The sequence below is a fragment of the Myotis lucifugus genome, unplaced genomic scaffold (assembly GCF_000147115.1).
Source record: "Myotis lucifugus unplaced genomic scaffold, Myoluc2.0 scaffold_413, whole genome shotgun sequence".
Taxonomy (NCBI): Eukaryota; Metazoa; Chordata; class Mammalia; order Chiroptera; family Vespertilionidae; genus Myotis; species Myotis lucifugus.
Genome location: NW_005871461.1, coordinates 859,686 through 869,685, shown reverse-complemented (window position 1 = coordinate 869,685; position 10,000 = coordinate 859,686). Strand labels below are relative to the sequence as shown.

Here is a 10,000-nt window from a genome sequence, read left to right as displayed (position 1 = left end):
CAGCAGCCTGGAGCCACGCAGAAACACTGTAAAGAAGTGTGCTTCACCTGAGTAGGCACCTGCCAGGCAGAAGGCAGGGGATGAGAAAGGGCTGGTGGCTCAGTGGGTGGAGCAGTGGAGGCAAAGGCTCCGAGGCAGGAGGTCACGGAGGTCCGTGAGCGGCTTCAGGAGAGGTGAACCTGGAGACGATCCCTGGACAAATCATGAAGGGATTTCCATGAAGCACTTGATTTCCTAAGTCGTGGAGAGTCACAGAAAGTTATCAAACAGGGAAACCGCATGGCCACAGTTGGACTTTAAAAGTCTTGATGTGCCCTCGCTGGTTTGGCTCAGTGGCTAGAGCATTGGCCCTCAGACTGAAGGGTCTTGGGTTCAATTCTGGTCAAGAGTACATACCCTGGCCCTGGTTGGGGCGTGTGCGGGAGGCAACCACATGTGTCTCTCTCACATTGATGTTTCTCTCTCTGTTTCTCCCCTTCCCTTCCACTCTCCCAAAAAATCAATGAAAAATTATCCTCGGGTGAGGATTAACAAAGAAAATAATAATAAAAGTCCTGATGGCAGATGGTGGTCTTCACAAAGGGAGGATATATGTATTTTGGGGGATTTGCAAAGTCTCCCATAAAGATTTACCTCTGTGTGGAACCCTAGCTATACCTCTTGACCAGTAGTCCCCAAGCTTTCTTGATCTTGTCTCTCTCAGTAAAATATTTATGAGAATTCAACCCCTAATAATACATTAATTATTTAGAAACTATCCTATCTAATAGAAGAAATATGCTAATTGACCCTCATGCTGTCACAAAGATGGCGGCGCCCACAGCCAATAAGGAGGGAATATGCTAATTGACTGCCCCGCCCCCAAAGATGGTGGCGCCCACAGCCACAAGATGGCAGCACCCAGTCCCCTCAGTGCTGCCGGGGTGGCAGGCACGTGGCAAGGCCAGGCCTGCCCCCCAGGTGCCCCCCAGCCACCCAGGGCCGCCCGAGGCTCAGGTAACCAGGGCCGCCCGAGGCTCAGGTAACCAGGGCCGCCCGAGGCTCAGGTAACCAGGGCCGCCCGAGGCTTGCGCTGCTGGCAGTGGCAGCAGCAGAGGTGTGATGGGGGCGTTGCCTTCCCCTGATTGCCGGGTCACCTCCCACCCCTGAGGGCTCCCAGACTGTGAGAGGGGGCAGGCCAGGCTGAGGGACCCCCCATCCAGTGCATGAATTTTCATGCACTGGGCCTCTAGTATATATATATAGGTGTCCCCTCAAAATGTATACATACTCTGAATGATTATAAAGTCAGTGTTTATTAACATACAGTTCATTTTCAAAATTTAAAAGAATCTATAGAAATAAATAATTTTTTTTTTGTCATCACCTGTTTTCAAACTGATGACCTTTCTGGTCTAGGCACTGCTTATAAATAACATGAAGCAATGGAATCATAAGAATCAATTTTTTCAATATTTGCACACCCTCAATTCTTCAACTTGTTGCCTGTTTTGTACCGTAAACTTTATCTTTTATGTATCTCTATAAAAAAGTCTAGTAGATAAATTTTCTTTGTTCAAAGCTTAGTCTGGCTTCACCCATTATTTCAAATCAGTTTAACCGGAAAAGGAGTGAAAATTAAGTGAGTTATCAGTTGTTAAAGTGTGTACACGCTTTTGGGGACACCCTATTTATATATATATAGTATGTTATATATTAGATATAAATATATATTTCCATACTAATATAGTATATATACTATAAAACATAGAGAAAATAGAAATTAAAAATGATGCGATAATAATGCATAACTAGAATTTCCAATATCTTCACCTTTATAATGGCTCTGCTGTGGACCTATCTGTGGGGGAGATAACCACTCGGGACCAGCCCCCACAGGTAAATAGCAATAAGGTAAAGGTTTCCCCCACAGGAAAAGATGAAGCAGTAGAAGGAGCTTTAACTCTAAAAAGATCTGGGGTTTTGAATCTTTGCTGCGCCCCCTCTGTGACTTTAGGTCAAGTTACTAAGTTCTCTTGGCCTGTTTCCTGGGGCTTAAAGAGTGTGGCTGGTTGTTATGTATAAGAGAGCTAACCCATACGAAGAGCTTGGCATAGAAACTGCCAATACGAATAGTCATTATATTATTTTTCCCTAAAACTGCTCCATTCTTTTTTTTTTTTTTAAATATATTTTATTGATTTTTTACAGAGAGGAAGCGAGAGAGATAGAGAGTCAGAAACATCGATGAGAGAGAAACATCGATCAGCTGCCTCCTGCACATCTCCTACTGGGGATATGCCCGCAACCCAGGTACATGCCCTTCACCGGAATCGAACCTGGGACCTTTCAGTCTGCAGGCCGACGCTCTATCCACTGAGCTAAACCGGTTTCGGCAATCTGCTCCATTCTTTACTGCAAAGCCTTGGGCCTCCTGTTGGAGAGCCTGGGCCAGCTCACCCCTGGGGGCAGCCCACTCCCTGCTCACTCACCGCTGGGAACTGAAATGGCGAAACTCCAGAAAACACACAAGTTTTACCCGCAGGGAAGCGCCCTCACGCTCCAAAAGGCACCTTCAGACAGGGAACAGCCGGGTCCAAAAACATCCTCCTAGACACCGCTACCGGAAGTCACTGAGGATCGGTGACCCCAGCCCTTTAGGGGCCTGAGGAAGAGCAGACTAGCTCCTCCTGTTGCAGATACCGAGAGACATTGAGGACAAGTGGTCTCCCTGTGCTGAGCACATTCCATCAGCGTCCCATTAACGTCTCAGAAAAGTCCCCGGAGGTAGATGTCATTGTTCCTGGTTTTCAAAGGAGGCAGCTGGGGTCCACTTGAGCCGAGGCAGGCTCCTCGGATGTCTCTCAAATACCCATGTCTCATCAGGCTACTCTTTTGCTTAAAACCTAGTTTCTCCCCATCCCCTAAGGAACCTCGGAGTAAAGTCCAAACTCTTAGACATGAGACCGCCATGAGGTGCCCCTACTCCTCTCCTCTTTCTCCACCCCCCACCTCTCCAGCCAGATTGAGCCCCTGCAGCTGCCCTAAGAGGCCCAGCTCCTCCTGCCTCCAGGCCTTGCTTGGCCCAAGCCTCTTCCTCTGCAGGAGATGCCCTTCCCCTCTCACTGGGCCCTCCTTCCCCAGCCGGCCCTGCTGCTGCTTCAGAGTCAGTGCAGAGGACATCTCCTCCTCCAGGAAGCTTTTCCTGACAATCCCCCCCCCCCCAAGGTCAAGGTCAAATGCTCCTCCTCTAAGCTCTCAGGCTTTTTATAGCATGAAAACTCACTGAGCCCAAAGCAGTGCAAGGAACGGAACGGCGTTGGAACATTCTGGGTTGGGCGATCAGAGCAGACCCATTTTGAAGAAAGCAGCCGGGCAGTTGTTTCACCGAGTTACTGCTCTAGGGCTGAGCAAGAGGCAGGCTGCACGCGCAGATGGAATAAGAGTCAAGGAGCAGATGCTGACCCATTCAGGGCGTTTTCCTGAGCTCTCACCGCCCTCATTCTACCATCTGTCGGGGACAAGACAGCCAGAAGTCATAGTGCTCTTTGCAGAAGTCCATAAAAATCTTAGCATTTTCAATTCTGGCACCCAATAAAGGACAATTGACTAGCATAACATCTGAATTTTTAGTATATCTGCAAAGTTTGGTATCTTAAATTAAAATATCACCTAATGTGTTAAGAATTCACAGCGAGCCCTGGCCGTCTGGCTCAGTGATTGGAGTGGCAGCCCTTGGACTGAAGGGTCGTGGGTTTAAGTCCAGTCAAGGGCAGGTACCTCGGCTACAGGCTCGATCCCCATCACATGCCAGAGGCAACCAGTTGATGTCTCTCTCACATCCATGTTTCTCTCGCTCTGACTCTCCCCCTCCCTTCTACTCTCTCTGAAAATCAATGCAAAAAATGTTCTCAGGTGAGAATGAACAACAACAACAAAATCACAACTAATGTTTTACTCAATTATAACTTTTTCTTATTCATTAGTTGTTACCACCTTGAGCAGTGGCACACAACAGAGTTTCCATAGCGAAAACTCGCTCAGTGCTCGGCCAGGGCCTTATTCTGCCCTGAGCATGATCCGTGTATTATTCAGTTCTCACAGCTTTCCTGCGAGATACGGGATGTCATTATTCTCATTTTACAGCTGAGGCTTGGGGAGGCTTAGTGACTTCCTCAGGCTCCCTCCCTCTCTTCCTTTCTTCTTTTCTTATTAGTCCTCACCTGAGGATATGTTTATTGATTTTAGAGAGAGAGGAAGGGAGAGAGAGAGAAACATCAATCAGTTGCCAGGGATCAAAGACTCTCTAACCAACTGAGCCACACTGCCAGGGCTGGCCTAATCTTAAGAGAAAAACTTAATATGAAGAAAGTTTTATGAGTTGTTTTGTTTTGTTTTTTAAAGAAACAACCACTGATACTGACTTATAGCTGGATGGTTTGGACTATGAAATCTTCCAGGTTAGTAGGAGCTTATAAATACTATTATTTTTAACATCCATTTTACAATGGAAGAGGAGACCAACCAGTTCAGTTCATTTTAACAAGTATTCATTGCTCTTTTCTCTTCCTTGAACATGGTATAGACCAGTGATGGCGAACCTTTTGAGCTCGGCGTGTCAGCATTTTGAAAAACCCTAACTTAACTCTGGTGCCGTGTCACATATAGAAATTTTTTGATATTTGCAACCATAGTAAAAAAAAGATTTAGATTTAGATATATTTTTAAAAAATTTTTTTTATGTGCCTCAGGCATGAAACAGCTCTGGCCACCGACACAGGCATCAAGCTAGGATGAACTAAGGACTGTACATCTGCTTTGCCCCTGACTGATATAAGAGCAACACCACCCATCAGGTGTCTCCTTGCCCATTGCCAGGGGGTTGATTTATATTTTTGATATTTATTTCATATATTTAAATGCCATTTAACAAAAATCAACCAAAAAAATGAGTTCGCGTGTCACCTCTGACACGCGTGTCATAGGTTCGCCATCACTGGTATAGACACTGTTTTTAACTGGCTAATTCTTACCTGACCCTTAAAGTCCAGCTCAGGCATCGCTACCTGTTTTGTAGTCTGTGTCTGTCTTCCTCTCTGTACTGTAAGTCCCCCAAGTTCAGACACTTTGTCTCATTCAGCATTGAATAACCTGGGCCTGCTCACGTGGCAGCACATAGTAGGGATTCAGCACATTTGTAAAATGGTGATGATAACGGTATGTACAGCATAAAGTTGTTAGGAGGATTAAATTGGTTAAAATTTTTAAAACAGAATAGTGCCTGATGCAGAGTAAACATAAGTGCTAATTAATAGTTCTACAAAGCTTGTTCCAAAAAATTGCACTCCCCTGGACCCCTTCCCATTCCCCACAAACAATACTTTCCACTTTCTTAACGGATTATTTTAGTATTTGATTTCCTTTTTACGTCTGAATTCCATGCTGCTCTGCTCCTTGATTTTTCGGTGTTAGGCTTTATCGAGTTCTCACTAGGAAAAGTGAGGACAGGGCTCTCTCTCACACGAACACACATCCCATCTCCCACCCTCCCAATGTGTTTCTGCTGTGGGCTCATTGATCAGCTTATTATACCATCAATACCATTGCCATGAGCCACTGAGTGTACTATGGTTATTTTTCTTTTCTTGCAAAACTATTTGCTATCCCTGGAACCAAGTTTCTCTCTTTTTTAATCTGCCAGTTTTCTCCCCCCCCTTTTTTTTCTTATGTACTTATCATAATTTATCTCCAAATTCCACTTGGTTGCATAAATCTCCTCCCAGTACATTCAGACACTTTACAATTCAAGCACGTCAAACTTAAACAAGGCATGCGGCCCGCCGGCCGCGAGTTTGACATGCTTGCATCGTCAATCAGCCTCACCTTCTGACCTGCTTCCCTCTGGGCAGTTGGTTTCTAGCTGTTTATGTCATCCTGGGGATTCCCTTCTTCATTCTCTAGATCACACTGGCTTTTAATCTGTTTCCATTTGTGTCTTTATGGTTCATCCACAGAGAAATGAGCAAGTCAAAAGCAATGCAGAAAAAGACAGCCCCTCACCTTCTGGCCAATCTGGAGGAATCCTTGTCCAAGAACTGGGAGAACTTTCGGGATGAAGCCTGCACATGGGCTTAATCTAAAACAGAAACAAGACAAACAAAAAATAATATTTCAGCACATCTAGTCATTCCCAGTCCGTGGGAAAAAGAATATTAAAGTTCACTCCTACCCTGGGCCAAAGTCAAGATGTAAAGTGAAGTTAATTCACCTCCATTCATTCATTCATTCATTCATGCATTTATTTACTAATTTTTTCATTCACTTGTTTATTAATGACACCATGGAATATATAATATTATTATGTAACATCGTAATCATAGGAGACATCATTTTATGGAGCACCTACTATGTGCTGAGTGCTCTGTTAAAGTGTTTTTAAACATTATCTCTGTTACTCCTCCTGTGCCCCCCACCCCACCCCCGAGATGATACTGTTACCTCCATTTCTCCTAGGAGGACACTGGGGCTTGGAGAGGTTGAGCAAACATTCAGTAGGTGTCTATTCGGTGCCATGCCTGCATTTGTCCCTGTGGAAACAGAGATGAATAAAGACCCAGTCTCAGCCCTAGCTGGTTTGGCTCAGTGGATAGAGCATCAGCCTGCAGCCTGAAGGGTCCCGGGTTCAATTCCGGTCTTATCTTGCCCTGCATGTGATTATCTGTTTCTGTATCTATCTTCCCTATGAGACTCGTGGCTTCTTAAGAACAGATCTGTCTCCATCTCCATTTCCAGCAGAGAGCTGGGCCACGTGTTTAATAAACGGTGCTTACAAAAACTGTCATGCACATGCCTGTTTATGTGCCAACTTTGGGAGTTTTTCAAACTTGGAAATAAACCTAAATAAATGAGAAAGCCCCAAATGACTGATATATATGTGTATATATATACTGTATTTGCCTGTATACTCCTCTGTGGCCCCAACTAGGGTTTGTATCTTGTTTGTTGAATTCCTAGCACCCAATACCTAGTACAGCATCTGACAATCTTTTGAATGAATTAAATATGTTTAAGGGGAGATGTACCCAGTGAAATTCTTTTTTTCAGGATGACCCTTCATTCTTTAGTTCTCTACTAGAGGATTTCTCAAATTTGAGCTCTTTAAACTCTAAGATTATATATCTATAGGCATCAGTTTGAGGAATCATATGCATCTATTGATTATAAGGTGGTTGTCCACAGAGGGGCAATAAGGTGTAATGGTTTAAAATTCAGATCTTAACTGTAATCCCACTGCCTGTTGTTGTTTTTCTTAGAATATCATAAAAACGACACAAAATTTTTTAATTTTATGGAGAATTTGTTGCCTCACTGAAGGATTTGAGAAACTGTAAAAACTAAATGATACAATTACTAATTGACAAAAAAGTTCTGGATTGCCCTGCTCTATATCTAGCACTTTCATTATTTTACTGTTCAGATTTAATTTCTTGCTCCATCTGGAATTTATTCTGGTACAAGGTGTGAAGTATGGTTCCAAATTTATTTTTCTTCCAGATGACCACCTAGTTGTTAAAACAACATTCATTGGACTCATCACTTCCCCACTGATTTGAAATGTCACCACCATATTCAGAATTTTTATCTGATATGGAAGACATCTTTTTTTTTATTTGAATGGCATCAGAATGAATTTTAAATACCACAGGGTTTTGCCCTACCTGGTTTGGCTCAGTAGATAGAGTGTTGGCCTGTGAACTGAAGGGTCCTGGGTTCGATTCCAGTCAAGGGCACATGCCCAGGATTGCGGGCTCAACCCTCAGTAGAGTGTGTGCAGGAGGCAGCCATCATGATTCACTCTCATCATTATTGTTTCTATCACTCTCCTCTCCCTTCCTCTCTGAAATCAATAAAAATATTTTTTAAAAATAAATACCACGTTTATTTAAACATTTAAAAGTTTTATATAACCATCAATATCATATTCAAACAAGATTTTTATCCTCACTTCACAAATTTATTACAGGCTCCTTTCAGTTTCTTTTTAAGTTTACTGCACACAACCTTCAAATATTATGAGCATTTCTCTCTCCCAGCTGTCACTACACCAAACTACATATGTTCTATTTCCCTAAATCCTCTTGCTGCGCTCTTTGCAGCTCTTCTGTACAGTTGATGTCTCCATGTAACAAGTTGCTCAGAAATCGCTATAATTATTTTAGGTGAGTCCTCAAAGTGAACGCCTATTGTCACTATCCAGTTCATCCCAGCAATGAGCATGAATTTCCATTCGGCATGAAGGACAGGCGATGTTTCTGGAAAACAACAGGTTTTGGAGAGCCATTTGTTAGCTCTTTAGACAATCGACCTGGGGGAGGGGAGCCATGCCCTACAAAATGACAACTGCTGTTGTGGGGATTTGTTTGCTATTGGTTCCAGCAAAATGGTCCAGACACTGAAGAAAAAGGGTCGCCCTGTACTGGGTCTTGAACCCAAAAACTGTTTGCACAGATATTCAGCCAAGACACATCACAGCCTCCACCTCAACAGATGCTCTTTCAAATGTTTCATGACTCTCTCTCCTCAATAGTCAGCATTTAAGAGACAGCTCTGCTGACATGAAAGCTGGCTTAACATTTCTATTTAAAAGCTGGACCAGACTGTGTTTGGCTTCTGTTGTGTATTTAACATTTCAAGTTAACGTTGTGGCAGGTCTTCGCGTCGCCAGCATATCAGCCAGTACCGGCGGCGGTCCAAAGTGCTGAGCAGCCTCCGAAACTCCATGTCGGTGCCATGCTTTTGAGAAAGAACGGATAGATGTGCACATGGAATCCGTGGCATCCGCACAGAGAGTGCGAGAGAGAATATGATGACTTCCTAGAACGCCTGCCTTGCAGAAAACGAGGATGACCCGGTGACCCGTCTGAGTGCCATCCCGTGGCAGCAGGACAAGCTAATAACGGAGGGGACTACAGCCTCCACCCACCTCCAGGAGAGGGCATCCGAGAGCAGCTGCCCGGGGTTGGAGGCTGATTTTCATGTTCCTTGTTCTCCCTGGAAAGTGTATGTACTGACAACTGACACTCTAAGTGTCTAAAGAAAAGATTGTGCCCTGGCCGGTTTGGCTCAGTGGATAGAGCTTCGACCTGCGGACTGAAGGGTCCCAGGTTCGATTCCGGTCAAGGGCATGTGCCCAGGTTGTGGGCTGGATCCCCAGTGGGGAGCATGCAGGAGGCAGCCGACCCATGGTTCTCTCTCATCATTGATGTTTCTATCTCTCCCTCTCCCTTCCTCCCTGAAATTAATACAAATATATTTTAGAAAAAGAAAAGATTGCTCTATCCTTTAATTAATTAAATTTCAAGTTAAGGCGAAGAAAACTTACTCTGCATCCTGAATGGGCTCTGGGTGCCTCACTCGCAAGCTAGAGTGGCAAGTGGCGAGAGAGTCACAGAGAAGAAAGAGACATTAGGAAACCCTGAGGTTATAGTGAAGCCAGTTATCAATGCCAGGAATGAACAACTGGGAGTGAAAAGAAAAGCCTTGAGCAGGAGGAAAAGGGCCCCGTATTCGTCCTCCTAACCGCAGTCCTGAGCAGGAAAAGGCAGCCACCTTCCGCAGCACCGCTCCTCCGCCTTGAGGTCTGCCACTTGGCGTCCCCTCCGCAGGGGTCTCTTCATCCCGGGCGGCCCCCACCTTAGGGCCTTCTTTCTCACAGCTGCTGCCTTCCCCCCGCGCCCGCCTCAGTACTAGCACCTCCAGATTTCAACGGGTGGTCTCAGTGCCCCTGGGCCCGCCTCGCCCCCCGCGCGCAGCCCCCGCCCCCTGGCCCCGCCCCGCCCCCTCGCGCGCAGCCACGCCCGTCACGCACAGCCACGCCCCCGCGCAGAGCCACGCCCTTGCGTACAGCCACGCCCCTTGTGCGCAGCAGCCCCGCCCCTCGCGCACAGCAGCCACGCCCCTCGCTCACAGCAGCCACGCCCCTCGCGCGCAGCCACGCCCCCGCGCGCAGCCACGCCCCCTG

At 45.6% G+C, this 10,000-nt stretch overlaps 1 protein-coding gene, 1 long non-coding RNA gene and 1 pseudogene across 2 annotated transcripts in view; 1 reads left to right on the top strand and 2 right to left on the bottom strand.

The window, feature by feature from the left end:
- Positions 1–3,027, top strand: part of FAM227A (family with sequence similarity 227 member A) — a 32,973-nt gene extending 29,946 nt beyond the window's left edge. The window contains exon 10 of the mRNA XM_023743783.1: positions 3,000–3,027. Within this exon, the coding sequence (XP_023599551.1) occupies positions 3,000–3,027 (28 nt within the window). The remainder of the gene's footprint in view (positions 1–2,999) is intronic.
- Positions 3,028–3,295: 268 nt separating this feature from the next.
- Positions 3,296–6,569, bottom strand: LOC111823174. Its single transcript, XR_002826173.1, has 3 exons — positions 6,478–6,569; positions 6,040–6,115; positions 3,296–3,490 (listed from the first exon to the last, which is right to left on the bottom strand). It is a non-coding gene; the product is annotated as an uncharacterized LOC111823174 (long non-coding RNA).
- LOC111823176 lies at positions 4,718–4,862 on the bottom strand (annotated as a pseudogene).
- Positions 6,570–10,000: the final 3,431 nt, after the last annotated feature.